General features: G+C 40.9%; 1 protein-coding gene across 1 annotated transcript in view; it reads left to right on the top strand.

Annotated features, from left to right (window-relative positions):
- The first annotated feature begins 3,193 nt into the window (after positions 1-3,193).
- PSMD1 (proteasome 26S subunit, non-ATPase 1) overlaps positions 3,194-18,816 on the top strand; it is a 94,678-nt gene continuing 79,055 nt past the window's right edge. The window contains exons 1-6 of the mRNA XM_055299923.1: positions 3,194-3,347; positions 8,465-8,508; positions 9,151-9,224; positions 9,418-9,587; positions 14,475-14,680; positions 17,165-17,308. Coding sequence (XP_055155898.1) covers positions 3,332-3,347; positions 8,465-8,508; positions 9,151-9,224; positions 9,418-9,587; positions 14,475-14,680; positions 17,165-17,308 — 654 coding nt within the window. The 5' untranslated portion in view covers positions 3,194-3,331. The remainder of the gene's footprint in view (positions 3,348-8,464; positions 8,509-9,150; positions 9,225-9,417; positions 9,588-14,474; positions 14,681-17,164; positions 17,309-18,816) is intronic.

The following is an 18,816-nucleotide window of genomic DNA, read 5'->3' as shown; positions in this document are numbered from 1 at the left end:
AGGCAGGCGCCAAACCACTGCGCCACCCAGGGATCCCCCCTTTTTTTTTAAATTGGAGTACAGGTGAAACACAATTATACATTAGTATTAGATGAACAGAACTATTTATCTTACAACTGGAAGTTTATACCTTTTGACTACCTTCACCCATTTCATCCAAGTTACCACCATTTAAAATTCAGAAGATTTCACATGAAATTCTGATTTCTGGCTTTTCTAGAAAAAACCATAAGCTTTCACAATTGTAGTCCTACATTTTTTTTTTTTTTTTTGTTAGTGAGCTGGTGGTCAGGGAAGTAGAGGGAGAGAGTCTCAAGGGGGCTCCATGCTCAGAGTGGAGCCTGATGTAGGGTTCGACCTCATAACCCAGACATCATGACCTCAGTCAAAACCAAGAGTGAGATGCTTAACTGACTGGGCCATCCACGTGACCTAGTAGTCCTAGAAGTCTTGCACAGCAACGCTGCAGAAGAGGAGTAGCCACCACTCTTTCAGTGGGGCACTCATTCTTCATTTTTTAAAAAAGATTATTTATTCATGAGAGGCAGAGAGACAGAGGCAGAGACACAGGCAGAGGAAGAAGCAGACTCCATGCAGGGAGCCCGATGTGGGACTCGATCCCAAATCTCCAGGATTACGCTGTGGGCGGAAGGCAGCGCCAAACCGCTGAGCCACCCAGGCTGCCCTCATTCTTCATTTTGGCACAGTCACCACCACCCCCTCCTGCCTCCCTGACACTTAGTTGGCACTCACCATCCTGCTGAGCTAGTATCTCTATACATACTGCCTGCTCTACTCATTTCCATCACCTGTTATCATGTGTGATTCCTCTAGAAGTTTTGGGTATGCAGGTGTCTTCCTATGAGGGACTGGCCAAAGTACCTCTGTAAAATCATACTCCCAGTATTTGTTTATTTTGTGTGCACACCTCCCAGGGCGGGGCCTTTCAATCTGAGCTACAAGTTCATCAGAAGTGTTTAACAATTATATTTGATATATTTTAACAACCTTAGTTTTAGAATACTAATTTAAACACATTCACATGTACACTCCAATGTGTCATCAACCAAATTTTAATTCAACCGCAAAATACTGCTTGCACCAGTAGGTTACATTGTTTTGACAAGGCCTCAGAAATTATCTTTTTTTTCCTTTCAGAAATAATCTTTAGTAATTGCTATCCAATTGATGAGTAGCTTGATGTTGCAAGGCTAGTAGCTTAAAAATGCCACCATCTGTCTCTAATCTTTGTTAAGGCTTTCGCAGGACTATTAAAATAAATTGGCTATTGAAGCTGGTGCATGACTGCAAATGGCCATCACACCTGCCATTTCAAATTAGACGTAGGATGGGATCCCTGGGTGGCGCAGCGGTTTGGCGCCTGCCTTTGGCCCAGGGCGCGATCCTGGAGACCCGGGATCGAATCCCACGTCGGGCTCCCGGTGCATGGAGCCTGCTTCTCCCTCTGCCTGTGTCTCTGCCTCTCTCTCCCCCTCTCTCTGTGTGACTATCATAAATAAATAAAAATCAAATTAGACGTAGGAAAAACCAAGAGGGGCACCTGGGTGGCTCAGCTGGTGTGGTGTCTGCCTTCAGCTCAGGTCAGGATCCTGGGGTCTTGGGGTTAAGTCCCATGTCAGGCTCCCCCGCTCTCGCTACCCTTTCCCCCACTGTGCTCACTCTCTCAAATAAATAAAATCTTGAAATAGAAAAAGAAAAGGAAAAAACCAAAAACCTGTTGCTCTGGGGGGAAAGAACTAGACTGGTGGAAGACAAGAATGGGAAGCTTTTCTTTTTCCTTTGGAACACTTTCACCGTGTATCTTTTCACACGTCTTTTTTATTTATTTTTAAAAGGTTTTACTTATTTATTCACAAGACACTAGAGAGAGAGAGGCAGAAGCAGGCTTCATGCAGGGAGCTGGATGTGGGACTCCATCCTCACTCCCCAGGATCACTCCTTAGGCTGAAGGCGGCGCTAAACCGCTGAGCCACCCAGGGGTCCCTGCCCCACACCTTTTTTTCTTTTTCTTTTTTTAAAAATAAATTTATTTTTTATTGGTGTTCAATTTGCCAACAAATAGAATAACACCCAGTGCTCATCCCATCAAGTGCCCCCCTCAGTGCCCACACCTCTTTCAAACAACATACAATACTAATTCAGTACTATTCCAAATGTTAAAAAAAAATTCTTTCAATTTTATTATTAATCAGCGATTACTTAGCGATTCATCATGATAAAACATTTGAGGATTTCTTTTTTTTTTTTTTCATTTGAGGATTTCTTTTGATTTTTTTTTTTTTGTGATAGTCACACACACACACACACACACACACACACAGAGGCAGAGGGAGAAGCAGGCTCCATGCACCGGGAGCCCGACGCGGGATTCGATCCCGGGTCTCCAGGATCAAGCCCTGGGCCAAAGGCAGGCGCTAAACCGCTGCGCCACCCAGGAATCCCAAAGGATTTTTTTTTTTTTTTTTTTTTATGATGAGGATTTCTTTTGAAAGTGGGTTCTGCTTTTTTAAAAACGTCGAAACTCATTTTTCTTTTTTAAAGATTTTATTTATCTATTCAAGAAGAGACAGAGACACAGGCAGAGGGGGAAGCAGGCTCCATGCAGGGAGCCCAAAGCGGGACTCGATCCCCGGTCTCCAGGGTCACACCCTGGGCCAAAGGCGGCCCTAAACCGCTGAACCACCCAGGGATCTCCCAAAACCCACTTTTCTAACAAAATGCCCTTTGCATTGTTCCTACCCCCAAAAGTTTGGCCGGAGCTGGGAGAGGGAGGGGGATGAGGGCCGGGGAGGGCGGGGGCGGGCGGGGGCGGGGGCATAACTACAGAGAGTCCGCCCAAGCAGCAGGTGGCGCTGCGAGCACCGCGAGCCCCTGCCCGCAACACCCTTGCTCTGAGCAATGGCGGGTGATAATGGGGTCCTCTCTCTGGGGGTGGCTATTCCGAAGCCTGATCGCAGGTGCCCAGCAGTGTTCGCGCCGCAGCCGGAGCGCTGAACCTCGAGGAGGGTGAGAGAAAACATGACGCTCTCCGCGCACCCCGCGGCGAGGGCCGGGGCGGCGGCGGCGGCGGCGCGGAAAACCGCAGGCCGCGGCGGGGAGAGTTCGCGCCGAGCGGCAGGCGGAGCGGCGGGCAGCCCCGCGGCGGGCGGGGTCCTGGAAGAGACGCGAGCCGGCGGCCTGAGGAGGCTACTGACTGAGCAGCGCACCGGGGGAGCGGGGAGGCGCGGCGGAGCACACGGGCCGGGGGCTGACAGACACACGGCGCGGCCGGGACGGCGAGCGAGCGGGCGGGCTCGTGCGGGACGCAGCCATGATCACTTCAGCTGGTGAGTGCGCCCGCCGCCGGCGCCGAAAGGGAGGAGCCGCCACGCCGGCTTTTAGCTGAGTCAGGGCCGGTGACTGGGCACCTCCCGGCGGAGCGCCGGCCTGCGCGGCCCCCCGGCCCGGGGGCTGCCCGTGTGGGCCCCGGCGGTCACCTCCGGCCGGGAGGTGCCACCCACCCCCGCAGCGCATCCCACCCGCGGTCACACCCCCGCGCCCGCGCTCGCGCCCGAGGGGCTTCCTGGGCCCTTTTCCGCCCCCGGGGGGCGGGGGGGCTCCCTCGATCCTGTCGCTTCCGAGTTTGGCGCCGGGGGATCGTGTGATCCCAGCGCTTCCTCGCAGGTGGTGGTGGGGGGGGGCGGTGCGGCAGCCTCACTACTCTGTAGGCGCCCCGGACCGAAGCCCAGCTCCGTTCTCCTTGGAGTCCGGTCTGAAGCGCACTCGAGGCGGGGTGTTTCTCGGGTGCTCCGCTGGTGTTCGGCTCGAGCGCCCAGAGGACTTGTGTGCTCGGCCAAGACAGCGCCCCGGAGCCTGCTTGATGCCGATAACCTGTGTGTGTGGATCGGAGACTAGGTCCTCAGTAAAGAATTCTGCATTGAGGGAAGAGTTCTTGGGCGTGCGGTGCAAGTTTCGACGCTTCACCGTTGCCTCTGTAGGCTCGGGTGATGGCCTTGAAGTGGCACGAGCTGTGAAGATAAGCTCCCCCCCCACCCCACCCACCCACCCACCCACCACAGTCATTTGCATATAGCTGTCCACAGCCTTGGTGGTTTGATTTTTTTGTTTTGTTTTTTTCTTTCTTTCTTTCTTTCTTTCTTTCTTTCTTTCTTTCTTTCTTTCTTTTTTTTTTCTTGCTTGCTTTCTTTCTTTCTTTCTTTCTTTTTTTTTCTTGCTTGCCTGCGCACACACACAAACACACACATCCTTTCCTCGTCCTGTGTTATCTAGGTTTGTCCACAAGTGTTTTGCTGTAAACAGGCTAGCGGTCAAACTGACTTGTTAAGGAGGAGCTCAAACCCATGTATCTGTGGAGGATTGCTTGACCCTAGAAACCTAGAAGTTACCTTCAGAGAGCTGTCACCTGTACCTGGAATTAGACTTTTGTCCCCCAGCGATACAAATGAAGTGAATTTTAGCTCAAAGAGGACAGAGTTTTTCCCAGTCATTGCTCCCGAAAGGTAACGTTTCTTGCCACTTGTAAATGTAGGCGTCCTTCTGTTTCACATCCATCCAATGCCACGGCTTCTTCATATCCCAAACCATCTTTTATCTTTTGTCTGGGTTACTGTGACAGCCTTAAGATTTTGTTTTTCCACCGTTATCTTCATATAGTCCGTTCTTCTTGCTGTATGTAGGCAGAGTAATTTTTTTTCAAACTTTAATCACAGGTCTTTTTTTTTTTTTTTTTTTTTTTTTGCTTAAAATCTCTGGTCATTTCCATTGTGTTTAGTATAAAATCCAGACTTTTAACCAAAGACTTAAATGATTTGATTTCTGCTTTGTCTACTACTCTCTTTTTCACTCGCTACATCCTACTGCTCTTTCTGTTCCTGAGTATGTCAGGTTCTATCTTAACCTCAGGACCGTAGCACCTTCTGTTCTCTCTATCTAGAGTCTTTTTCCTCAAGTTTTCCCTTAGCTTCTCAATCTTTAGTCTCAGTTTGAATGTTAGTCTTTCCTGATCATTTTGTTAAAATACGCTGCCTGCCTCTCTTCCCCTCAGCTGTCCAACTCATAGTCCTGTGATTACTTTGTTTACTTACCTCATTTACTATCTGGTACAATTTTGGGCAGCAAAACTTGTTAATTCTTAGAGCACTGCCAAACAGATAGATGGCAGATGTTCAAAAGTGTATTTTTTTTTAGAGATTTTATTTATTTATTCATGACAGACAAAGAGAGGCAGAGACTGAGGCAGAGGGAGAAGCAGGCTCCATGGAGGGAGCCTGTTGTGGTACTCAATCCCAGGACTCCAGGATCACACCCTGGGTCGAAGGCAGGCGCTGAACTGCTGAGCCACCCATGGATTCCCCCCAAAAGTGTATTTTGAATGAAGAAATCAGTCAGCTAATCAAGTCTATAAATTAATCCCTAGAGTATTTTAAGTAGAGGCTGAAAAAGCACTTGATGGGAATATAATAGAATTTAGACCTACTCCAGGTGACTAGTAATGATCTTTGAGGTCCTACTCTGAGAATCCATGGTGATACAGTATATTGGTGGTGAGGCGTATTTGTTACTATCATTTGTTACATTTAGTGGATCACTTACCAGCCTTTGCTCAGAACCTTTGTCACCTTGTTTCCACGTCTTTTCCCTCACAGTGTCTTAGGATCTGTCCCAGGTGCTTAAAGACTAGCCTCACTAGTATGGATTCAAGTTATTCATTCATTTTTTCTCTAGTCACTAGCTAAGCAGTAAGAACAGTGGTGAATAAGAGATGAACATGTATTGTTAAATTTTTCAAAAGATTCGGCAGCAAAAGGGAGTGGAGAGATAGAGATAGGTGAGAGATATGAGATTTTTTTTTTTAACATAATATAGGCACATAAAGGGAAATTATGCTAAAAAGCCTTAAAGCAGTAATCTCCCACTTCTCTTTTCTCTTCCTCATCCCTGGAGACAGCCATTGTCTTTTTAAGATTTTATTTATTTATTCATGAGAGAGAGGAGAGAGCGAGAGAGGCAGAGACACAGGCAGAGGGAGAAGCAGGCTCCCTGCAAGGAGCCCAATGCGGGACTCGATCCCAGGACTCCAGGATTACACCTTGGGCCAAAGGCAGGTGCTAAACCACCGAACGACCCAGGCATCCCAAAACATTCATTTTCAACTTTTAAGCTGTTTCTTCTGGAATGTACTTCCATATTTATAAATAACATCCAAATATTGCTATAATCTGATTGAAGAAGTTTAGGTAATATCTGCTACTCTTTTTATCATGGCAGAAGAGATTTTTCTAGCATCCTCAACTTTTCACATTCCTTGTGTATCTCCCTCTCCCCTCATCTGAAGAGAAGTTCTGTTTTGTTTTTAAGATGGGAAGTAATTGTGTAGGAGTGTAGAGTATTTGATTTAATTGTGTTCCATGAACAAAGGCTGCATTTCTAAGCCAGGACAACAAATTAGTCATAAGGACAACAAATTAGTCATAAATAATACAAAACAGGAGGGTGTAAGAGATTCATCACCTCTTTTGAAGCAGTTCAAACACACCACTGATTGATGATAAGCAATGAGTAGCATTTTTAGTATGTTTATGAAGTGTTCTGCTGTTCATGATCTGTTCCACAGTTTTTTTTAAAGATATTCATTCATTCATTCATTCATTCATTTATTTATTTATTTATGAGAGGCACACAGATAGAATGGCAGAGACACAGGCAGAGAGAGAAGCAGGCCCCATGCAGGGAGCGTGACGTGGGATTCAATCCCAGGACTCCAGGATCATGCCCTGGGTGGAAGACAGGGGCTAAACCACTGAACTACCCAGGGATCCCAATCTGTTCCACATTTAAAGGATTCTTATCTATCAGCTATCCCACATCACTAGTTCATAATCCACCCCACTCCCCCATTACATTTTTAATTTGTCTTCTCTGTGTTCTTTCAGTTTAGCCTTTCTGTTCTGGACTTCTCATACCAAGCTAGAGTACCAAAAAGTTCTTTCTATCTGCTCTTATGCTTTTAGAATAGTAGTATGCCCTAGCCAGCACAATGGTTCGTTTTGTTGGCTAAGTGTTGTATCCTTTCCTGTATGGCTCTCTAAAGACTGCTGGAGCTGCTTGGCAAACCTATACTTATCAATCAAAAATGGCTACATCTCCTAAGTAAACTTATCTTGACACTTTTTAATCCACTCAGTTTCAGTTCAGTGTTCCAGAATGATTTTAAGATCTATATGGAAAACATCCGAGAGACAGTTTAGTTTTGTGTGTTTTGTTTCTTTGAGATCTAAGGACAGTAATTCCCCATATATTTTTTCTAGTAATCCCTTTGACATATGACTATATTTCAAGGTGTATTCTTTTGGAGAGGATAGTTTACTTTCCTGTGTTAATGCTCACACCTCAAGGTCATGTGGAGAACGTTGTACTTGGGTCACTGGAAGTCAGAACGAGTAAGATTGCTCATCATTTAACATACCTTCTCGGTTACTTGTGATACAAAGGAGGTGCCTTAATAGAGGCATCTTGAAGTAATTGGTATATTTTACTCTGTTGAGTTGATGACTTCACCTTTTTCTGTAAATAATTTCATAACTGTTGATTTATTTTGTGTCAATAAATTTATTCTGAAGTTGTCTGTGAAGGTTTCCCATTTTGGTCAGTTTGGCCAGAGATTTGCTCAAACTGTATTATCAGTATTACATGGAAAACTCATGGCCCTATAACTGGACCCTATCCCCACAATTTCTGATATAGTATAGATCTAGGATAGGGCCAAGAATTTCCCTTTTTTAAGATTTTATTTATTTATTCATGAAAATATACAGAGAGAAGAAAGAGAGGGGGCAGAGATACAAGCAGAGGGAGAAGCAGGCTCCATGCAGGGAGCCCAACATGGGACTCGATCCTGGGTTTCCAGGATCATGCCCTGGGCTGAAGGCAGCGCTAAACTGCTGAGCCACCTGGGCTGCCCAAGAATTTCCATTTTTAGTAAGTTCCGAGGTAATGCTAATCCTGTGGGTTAAAGGACTATGCTTTGAAAACCAGTGAACTTGGCAAATGTAATTTTTGTGGTGTCATGGTGGTTTGATAACATAATTCTTAAACTTCGAAATAGAAACAGTTACAGTTAAAAAGAAAATCATTCTTCTAGTGAAGTCACTCCTCAAAAAATACTTTTCTAATTGTGATTTTTTTTTTTTAAAGATTTTATCTATCTATGCATGAGAAACACACACAGAGAGAGGCAGAGACACAGGCAGAGGGAGAAGCAGGCTTTCATGCAGGGAGCCCGACGTGGGACTTGATCCCAGGTCTCCAGGATCACACCCTAGGCTGAAGGCAGTGCTAAACTGCTGAGCCACCTGGGCTGCCCTAATTGTGATATTTTTTAACTAAGTAATAGCTTCTATCTTAGCATATACTTCATAATCATGATATACATTTTGTCTTATAGCTGGAATAATTTCTCTTCTGGATGAGGAAGAACCACAGCTTAAGGTATGAGTTGAAGAAAAATTAACTAGGGTTAATGTGAACACTGGAAACTCTGAATTTAGTGATATTTGTATATTTTCCATCATTTAAAAACACCATCTTAAACAGTCTATACCCATTCAAATCTAGCCCCAAAGGACGATATTTTGGCAGTAGCAATTGGTTTTCCCTAGAGTTTAACAAGGTTAAGGTACAAAATTCTCAGTATGGTGCCAGAACACTCCCCACCCACCCTTGTTTCTTTATCAGAGAAAGCACAAAAAGTTGTTCTTCTGTGTCACATATTTTTAAATTATGTTTATTTGACTAAACTTTGGAACATACTTAAAGTGGCTCTACAAACCTGAATTCATTTATATCCAGACTCATAATCAATTTTGTATATACAGAGAAGAAAGATGTTCGTTATGATAAGGAATAACCTATGTCTAGTTTGATGTTTTATGATTGAAAACAGAAAGGAAATGTATAAACCCAAGAGAAAACAGAAGTCAGTAAATTTTTGTATTTTTTATAGGTTAAACATTTTAGTAAATATAACTGAAAATTTGGCCATTAATTTGCCAGAAGGTTTTTTTTTTTTTTTTGGTAAAAAATTGTAATGGTAAGTCTCTCAATGTTGAATTTTATTTTTATCTTCTACAGGAATTTGCACTACATAAATTGAATGCAGTTGTCAATGACTTCTGGGCAGAAATTTCTGAGTCTGTAGATAAAATGTAAGAAATTATTTTATTTCTATATGTTGGATTAAAGTAGATCAACTAATTCTCTGTGAAAAAAAATAATTGTGGATGTGGGTCATATGGCTTATTAATTCATTTAGGATTTTGCTGCTACTAAATATGTTTAGATTTGGGATTTTTAAGGAGAACCAGGTTGAGCTAGACTTACACTTCTAATTTCTTTCAGAGAAGTTTTGTATGAAGATGAAGGTTTCCGGAGTCGGCAGTTTGCAGCCTTAGTGGCATCTAAAGTATTTTATCACCTTGGAGCTTTTGAGGAGTCTCTGAATTATGCACTTGGAGCTGGTGACCTCTTCAATGTCAATGATAACTCTGAATACGTGGAGACTATTATAGGTAATTATTTTCCATCCTGGTAAAGCTTTATCTTGTCAGCTTCTTTCTTGCTGTGGTGCATATAAAATTTTTGTTCTGAATTACTACTTGCTGTTGCCAAATTTAATTTAATGTATTTTTTATTTTTATTTTTTAAGATTTCATTTATTTATTTATTCATTAGAGACAGAGAGAGAGAGAGAGAGAAAGGCAGAGTCACAGGCAGAGGAAGAAGCAGGCTCTTTGCAGGTAGCCCAAAGTGGAACTCCATCCCGGGTCTCCAGGATCATGCCCTGGGCTGAAGATGGCGCTAAACCACTGAGCCACCCGGGCTGTCCGCCAAATTTAATTTTAATTGGAAGTTCATAATCCTATAATATTATGCAAGCCGAGTTTTTAGATCTGCCTTCCAATTTTGTGATTTATTATTTTTTGACATAATGAACAGTAACATTAATAATAGTAATAATGAAGAAACTTACCTCACAAAACATTTTATGGAAGAATCTAAGAAATTATTCAGAAACAGTTTAATCAACCTAACGATAGTTCTCTTAGATTATAGTTATTGCTACTCCAATGAGCATTCTGTTATATGAAAAAGTTAGATTATTATGAGTAACTAAATGACAGCTGTTTATAGAGTTATTTCTTTTTTTCCTTTTTTTTTTTTATAGAAGTATATATAGAATTATTTCTAATACCAGAAACCATTATTGACTGTCTTCATTCTGCTAGGCACTTTGCTACTCATTTTTCATGGCATGGTTTATTCCACAGCTGCCCTGTGAGGAAGGCCATATCCATTTTACAAATGAAAAAACTTGAGTTTTGAGATGATAGAGACATATGGCTATTAAGTAGGCTTACTTCAAAATCCATATTATTTCTACTAGCAACCATCATTTTTTTCATTTGTTTATTTTAGAAGTGGGGGTAGCATACTGGCAAGACTTTGGGCTCTTTATCTTGTAAATTAAACTATAACTAAGGTTTTGTTCAGCGATTTGTATTTTTTTTTAAGATTTTATTTATTCATTCATGAGAAACAGAGAGAGAGAGAGAGAGAGAGAGAGAGAGGCAGAAACAGAGGCAGAGGCAGAGGGAGAAGCAGGTTCCATACACGGAACCCAATGTGGAACTTGATCCTGGGTCTCCAGGATCATGCCCTGGACTGAAGGAGGCGCTAAACTGCTGGGCCACCTGGGCTGCTCAGGAATTTGTAGCTTTAAAAAAATTTTTGAAAACTCCTGATCTAATAAATGAAAGAATAGACTGCATACCCTTCAGACAGTTCTATAGGAATATCAGGCTTTCAATCATAGTTACAGAGAGCACAAGGGTATATTCTTTCAGTAGTGTAGTATATTTTTTTGAATAGCTGATTTTTTTATTTTTATTTTTTTTAAGATTTTATTTATTCATGAGAGACACACACACACAGAGAGAGGCAGAGACACAGGCAAAGGGAGAAGCAGGCTCCATGCAGGGAGCCCGATATGGGACTCCATCCCAGGTGTCCAGGATCATGCCCTGGGCTGAAGGCGGCGCCAAACTGCTGAGCCACCTGGGCTGCCCTGATTTTTTTTTTTTTTAAGATTTTATTTATTTGACCGAGAGAGAGAGAGGACAAGCAGGGGGAGTAGCAGACTAAGAAGGAGAAAAAAGCAAGCGCTGCTCTGAGCAGGGAGCCCAATGTGGCGGGCCTCGATTCTTGAAACCTGGGGTTATGATTCTTGAAACCTGGGGTCATGACCCTAGCTGAAGGCAGCCGCTTAACTGGCTGAGCCATCCAAGCGCCCCTGAATTGCTGATTCAAAAGAGGTCTGGCTTATTCACCTGAACCCTTAAAAGGAGAAATTTGGCCTTCTCTTTCAGAAATTGGGAAGTGCTGCACAAGCTGCTTCAAAGGATACTTTCAAATGTCTGTGACGTTCTAACTAGAATTCTGCATTTATGATTTTAAAGTTTTTGCTGTTGCAAGTAACTAAATCCTGTTGGGGGGGTCATTGAATTGGAATTTTCATCTATAATTCTATGGAAAGAACAAGTGGTTTTAAAGAATAGACCATAACATTTGAAACATGGAGTGCTTTCTCTATTGAGTTAGAAATGGGGAGTGAAAAACACATCGCCTCTCTTATTTCAAGGATTTTTTTTTTATGAATACTGATAATTTTTTGAACAATGACGTGCAAGTGCTTGCATTGCTGCTGTTTTACAAAACATGTTTTAAACAGAACTGTTGGTCTGTAAGTGGCTATGAGGTGGTAGATGCCTTCCCTCTCTAAATGCTGTCATCTTAGCTTGTAGAAGGCAATTGTTGATAAATCGACCAATCCTCTTTGCTTTTTTCTTTGTATGAAAGTGGGGGAACTTCTAGGGTTTTTTGTTTTTAAGATTTTATTTATTTATTCATGAGAGACACAGAGAGACAGAGACACAAGCAGAGGGAGAAGCAGGCTCCCTGCAGGGAGCCTGATGTGGGACACCAGGGTCATGCCCTGAGCCAAAGGCAGATGCTCAACCACTGAGCCACCCAGGTGTCCCTGGGGATTTCTAGTTTTTTAGGGACTGTTAAAATGGATCATTTTGAGGGTGCTTGGGTTGTGTAGTCTGTTGAGTATCTGACTCTTAGTTTCAACTGAAGGTCATGGGATGAAGCCACATGTTGGGCTCTGTGCTCAGCACAGAGTCTGCTTGAGATATACTCTTCCCCTCTATGCACACATGCTTTCTCTCAAATAAAAAAAAAGGAATGGATTGTTTTGTTTTGTTTATTGTATTTTTAAGATTTTATTTTTTTATTCATGAGAGACACAGAGAGGCAGAGACATAGGCAGAGGGAGAAGCAGGCTCCATGCAGGGAGCCCAATGTGGGACTCGATCCCAGGACTCCGGGATCATCCCCGAAGCCAAAGGCAGATGCTCATCTGTTGAACCACCCAGGCATCCCAAGAATGGATTGTTTTGAACGTCAGTGAAATTTGTGAGGGGATACACAAAATAGAATTTGGGAAGAGCTTCCTAGGATCTTATTGAATATTATACATCCAGAAAATTCAAAACTAGTAAATTTTCTTGCTGTTATAAGAAGACTTTAGATGGGAATGAGACTAGATTCTGGGATATAGTTGTGATATAAACCTGGTAAGTAAAAGCGTGAATCTTATTTGAAACCTCAGAGGTATATTTTTCCCCTTCAGTTATAATTTAAGGAAAATCCCCCAGTTGTTCAATTCTGTTACTTTCTGATAAGATAGGTGTAATGTTCCAAACTTAACTATATTTGGTTCAAAAAACTCATATTAGGAACTGGTAAAGATTTTCTGCAACCAGAATTGTTTTAAGGTCTGCTTTTTGAGTGCCATTTTATTCTTATTAACTGTAAGTAAATGTGCATGGTTCTGCCTGGATGGACCCTGTATGTGATATATTCCAAATTACTAAAGGACTGCTTCTCCAATATAGATCCATTTAACTTGTGCCATCTAGTGGGCCAGTAATTTTTTTTTAAGATTTTATTTATTTATTCATGAGAGACAGAGAGAGAGAGAGAGGCAAAGACATAGACAGAGGGAGAGCAGGCTCCATGCAGGGAGCCCGATGTGGGACTCCATCCCAGGACTCCAGGATCACACCCCTAGCGTAAAGCAAACACTTAACTGCTGCGCCACCCAAGCATCCCTGGGCCAGTAATTCTTTATGCTAATTCAAATCATTTGTTTCTCAGGGCTATAGTTTGCAGCTAATTAATCTTGCCCTTCTACCCTTTCTTCTTTTTGAAAGAGAGAATGACAAGTCAATGAGTTATAGAGAATATAACTATTGTATGTCATTCACTTGGGTATTTACTCATCTTCCTTATGAAGTTGGAAGAAGACTTAGGGAAATTCCTTTTATTGGTTATTCCTAATAAATTTAAAATGTGGTTGTAAAGTAGTGTGAGTTGTAAACAAATATTTCTCATCAAGTATGCTATTGGTACCTTTCAGTATGTTGCCCTATTCTCTCCATCCACCCAAATCATTGTGTAATGTGAAAGCCAAATTGTGCCTATGTATACCACTGGATTTTAACACTGGCAGTGAGGTGGGGGTGGGGGCTGGGACTGGGGATTGTGTAGGTTTCACCCACCTTACTTTGGAACAGCATGTCAACAGATATGTGACAATTACTGGAAAGGTTTTTGGAAATCTTTGAAATTGTCTTTAGAACCTGTGGTACATTTCAGATCTCACTATTATTTTACAAAGATGATTAGACATGGTCTTTACTGTCAATGAGCTAATAGTTTCACTAATTTGAAGAAGTCTAATTTATTGCTCTGTGAAAATTGTTATAATCGGTCTTTTTAAATATCCTCAGTAATAGCAAATTTTTGTTTTTAAAGATTTTATTTATTTATTCATGAGAGACAGAGAGAGAGAGAGAGAGAGAGAGAGGCAGAGGGAGAAGCAGGCTTCATGCAGGGAACTCAACGTGGGACTCCATCCCAGGTCTCCAGGATCAGGCCCTGGGCTGAAGGTAGCGCTAAACCACTGAGCCACCCAAGCTACCCCAAATATTTGTTTTTGAAAGTGAAACAGTAGCTATTTGTAGCCAACTCTGTCTGATAAGCAATACAGTCAAGTTGAGTAATATGATTTTGGTCAAGGATCATAGCAAGATAGAAATGTTTTGAATAATGTCAGCTTCATTAGAATTAGTATATAAGCCTCCCAGTGTGACTGTTATGAAGGGAACAATATTAGTTTGAAAGTATAACTTCTAGAATTTGAAAAGCCTGAAATTTGTTTATTACTCTATAGTTTTCCCAGAAGTTATGATTACAGAATGTGGGCATTTGTCTTTTCTAGTAGTTTAGTCCTGTTTACAAGGTGATTCATTGTTTTATTTTCTTTATAGCAAAATGCATTGACCACTACACCAAACAATGTGTGGAAAATGCAGATTTGCCAGAAGGAGAAAAAAAACCAATTGACCAGAGATTGGAAGGCATTGTAAATAAAATGTTCCAGCGATGTCTAGATGATCACAAGTATAAGCAGGCCATTGGTATTGCTCTAGAGACACGAAGACTGGATGTCTTTGAGAAGACTATACTGGAGTCGGTAGGTAGATAATGTGATTTTAAAGATTGTTATTGATGGGGAATCAGCAAAGCAAGTTATTTAAAAAACCATGGATAATGAAAAGAAAAATCTAATTTAGAAATAATAAGGTGTTCTTTTGCCAGATGTTTTATTTTCACATTTACATATGAACTGTGGCTGTGTTTTTTGTTTTTTTTTTTTTAAGATTTTATTTATTTATTCATGAGAGACACAGAGAGAGGGAGAGGCAGAGACACAGGCAGAGGGAGAAGCAGGCTCCATGCAGGGAGCCCGACGTGGGACTCGATCCCGGGTCTCCAGGATCACGGCCTGGACTGAAGGCGGCGCCAAACCGCTGAGCCACCGGGGCTGCCCTGTGGCTGTGTTTTTGGTCATCAAATACCTGCTTTTATCTTACCACATTCATTCCTTTAAGTCTTGCACGGGGAAGATGTTTTAAATATCCTGCCCCTTCCTTTTTTTCCAAGATTTTATTTATTTATTCATGAGAGACACAGAGAGAGAGAGAGGCAGACACACAGGCAGAGGGAGAAGCAGGCTCCCTGCAGGGAGACTGATGTGGGACTCCATCCCAGATCCCAGGATCAGTACCTGAGCTGAAGACAGACGCTCAACCGCAGAGCCATCCAGGCATCCCTCTCCTGCCCTTTTTAAGAATACTGTACTGATTAACTATTTTAATGCATTTATTATGGCTAAACCTACAGACTTGCTTCTTGATTTGAGGGTGTTTTGCAATAATTATGACAGTGGTAGTAATTCTGTGTAAGAAAGTGTTCAGGAAGGTGCAAGACTGAGTTAAATGGACATTAATCTTCATGCCCACTTTGCCTGCCTTACCACCTATCTGTATTTGTGAGCTGGCTCTCTTTACCTCAGCCTCACCTCAGTTCCTACATGTACCCTGCCCCATTCCTCTTACCAGAAATAATGTCTCTGCTGAAAATATTCTTTTCTTTACCTCCTTTATTCCTGTTCAAGATTGAGAGTTCACTTTAACAGTCACTTGCTTACAGATCCATTAATTCCCAGCACCCATACTGTCCACTACCCCCTACTGCAAAGATTAGGTCCAATTCTCTTGTTAATCTCCTAGAGCCTTGTTTTTTTTTTTTTCTTATAGAGTCTACCACTATAGTAACTAATTAGTGGTAGGTAACATTTGTGTTTAGCAGCAGTGATAAGAGTTAAATGAGTAAATGAATGGGCAGCCTAATATGATAGAATTGGATCTTGTTTTATTCTGTTTTATTTTGGGGCAATTTTTCCTTGTCTTCATGTTATAGAATTAAAATATTTATTTTCATTCACTCAACAAATGTTTTTTGAGTGTTTGCTGTATGTCAGACACTGTTCTAGGCATTGGAATAGTGGCAAATGAGACCAACAACAAAGTTCCTGCCCAGATGGAGCAATCCATTGGGGGAATAGGTAATTGAGCAAATAAAAATAGAAAGTAAAGGAGTGACAAATGTTCAAAAAAAGAACAGAGTAAAAAATGCCTCTTACTTTGCATCCTAGGGCATGTATATGCATATGACTTAAGTTTTATGAAACAGTACCTACTTTTGCTACTTGTGATAACTCTGATATTTCAAAATTGTATTTCACCAAAAATATGGGTTCCATTAAGTTGATTTCATTATACAGTGATGGGTCACAACTTGCTTTTTGAGAAGTACTCCCATAGCTCTTCAATATGCTTGTATGTTGAAGGACTTTATGTTGGTATCTCAGATGTTGAATATGCTTTGGAGAACTGTAAGGTATACATAGACTGAAAATTTCCTCAAGGAGAGCACCAGCACTCTGCAACAGCACTCAAAACTTGAATCACTCAGAGCTGGAGAATAGTTCTATCGTACTGTGTTCCTGGCTATCAAGTATAGACAAAGCAGTAAGACTTGGGGACTAACAAGATTGGGGGCAGAAGGATAAAGGACTTCAGTAGACATACTTGAAAAACATAGCCATTTGGTGTATGGACAGTTATATATATCTTTTTTTTAATGATTAAGAGCATCACTCATAGTATTCTGTGTTCACATAGAATTCAGGGTGATCACTAAATATTGTTTTCAACCCATTTTTTATGAAAAGAGGAAATAGGTCATTTTAAGATTTTTATCTAAAATGTTTATTTTTAAGTTCTGTTTTTCAAGTAGGAGATAAAGCTTTGGCTGCTTAAAATAACTAAAGAACATAGATTAAAGTAATTTGATTTTTTTTTTTAAGATTTTATTCATTTATTCATCAGAGACCCAGAGAAAGAGAGAGGCAGAGACACAGGCAGAGGGAGAAGCAGGCTCCCTGCAGGGAGCCCTATTTGGGACTTGATCCTGGGACTCCAGGATCATGCCCTGGGCCAAAGGCAGGCGCTAAACCGCTGAGCCACCCAGGGATCCATCCCCCCATTTGATTTCCAAATAAAATAATGCTTCAGTAACCAGATAATGATGTGTCTTGAAATTTCTCTTTCAGAATGATGTCCCAGGAATGCTAGCTTATAGCCTCAAGCTCTGCATGTCTTTAATGCAGAATAAACAGTTTCGGAATAAGGTACTAAGGGTTCTAGTTAAAATCTACATGAACTTGGAGAAACCTGATTTCATCAATGTTTGTCAGGTACTTATGTTATGTTATATTATGTTATGTTATGTTACGTTACATTACATTACATTACATTACCTTACCTTACCTTACCTTACCTTACATCACCTTACATCACACTACTTTATGCTGCACTGCTGGGCTGTGCCTCACTACTTTACATTACGTTAAGTTACTCTCATGCTTTCATATGTGTATCTCAGTTGATTTTCACAACAGCCCTGTGAAGATTAAGGTGTACACTTATATTTTTTAGTGGTAAGAAACAATCTTACAAAGCTAAAAACCTGTTTTGTTATAATGCATCCTGTGTATTCTTTTTACATTTGGAAAGTATTCCAAACATTTAAGGAAATTTTGGAAACTAGGTCAAAAAAAGTAAAAGGTAGAAGAAGAGATAAAAACAGTACCTATGCTATGTCATTCTAAAATGAATTTCAGGTGTAAAAATGATCCTTGGCTTTAATACCCAGACACAGCCAAAACATTTGGGTATATTTTATCTCTTTCCATGTATGAATTTGCTTCTACATTTTTAAAATTTAAGATCATCCAGAAAATGAAAAGTGTATCTTTCCCTTTCCCTAGGCCTTTTCTCAAAGATAATGCATACATTTTCCCCCCATTTATTAGCACGTCTTTAATGGCTGCATTGTATTTTGTTGACTTGGAAGTGCATGAGTTTTCTTTTTAACAATATCATACTATGTGAAATTTTGTATTCTGCTTAGAGCATAGCACTTTGTCATAGGTTTTGTTACTTTATCTCTATAATGTGTTCTCATATATTTTCATCCTGTATACGTTTTTAAAATTTAGAGTAATGTATCTTTTTTATATGCTTTTGAAGCAAGTTTGAAACATAGAAGAGGCTGGAAGAAAAATCATTTATATCACTGAAAACCAACATTTTAGTGTATTTCTTGTCAGTTTTCTCTATATAGCTTTTTGGAGTTTTGTTTGCTTTTAGTTTTTAATAGTTTTTTATTTTATTTTATTTTTTTAATTTATTTATGATAGTCAGAGAGAGAGAGGCAGAGACATAGGCAGAGGGAGAAGCAGGCTCCATGCACCAGGAGCCCGACGTGGGATTCGATCCCGGGTCTCCAGGATCGCGCCCTGGGCCAAAGGCAGGCGCTAAACCACTGCGCCAGCCAGGGATCCCAATAGTTTTTTTAAATATAAGTGTTTTAAAACTTATATGAAATCAATAGTCCTCTGCTCACCTGTATATTTCAGTTTTATTCCTCAGAGGCAGGTTTTGTTTTTGTTTTTTTTTTAAGCTGTTTTATTCCTTGTTCCTTCAAAACTTTTTAACACTTTTACATTTTTAAAATACATTTTTTTGAACAAGTAATAGTACAGTTGCATGATTCAAAATTTAAAAAGAACCAAAGGGAATACAGTGAAGTCTTTCCACTCCTTTCCTTTGACTCCTAAGTTCCTTTCTCTGATGGCAAACAGTATTAATTATATGTATCCTTCCAGTTTTAACATTTTTCCATATTCTAAGTTTTCACAAA

The sequence above is a fragment of the Nyctereutes procyonoides genome, unplaced genomic scaffold, assembly GCF_905146905.1.
Source record: "Nyctereutes procyonoides isolate TBG_1078 unplaced genomic scaffold, NYPRO_anot_genome, whole genome shotgun sequence".
In the NCBI taxonomy this organism is placed as follows: Eukaryota; Metazoa; Chordata; class Mammalia; order Carnivora; family Canidae; genus Nyctereutes; species Nyctereutes procyonoides.
This window is presented reverse-complemented; position numbering and strand designations above follow the sequence as displayed.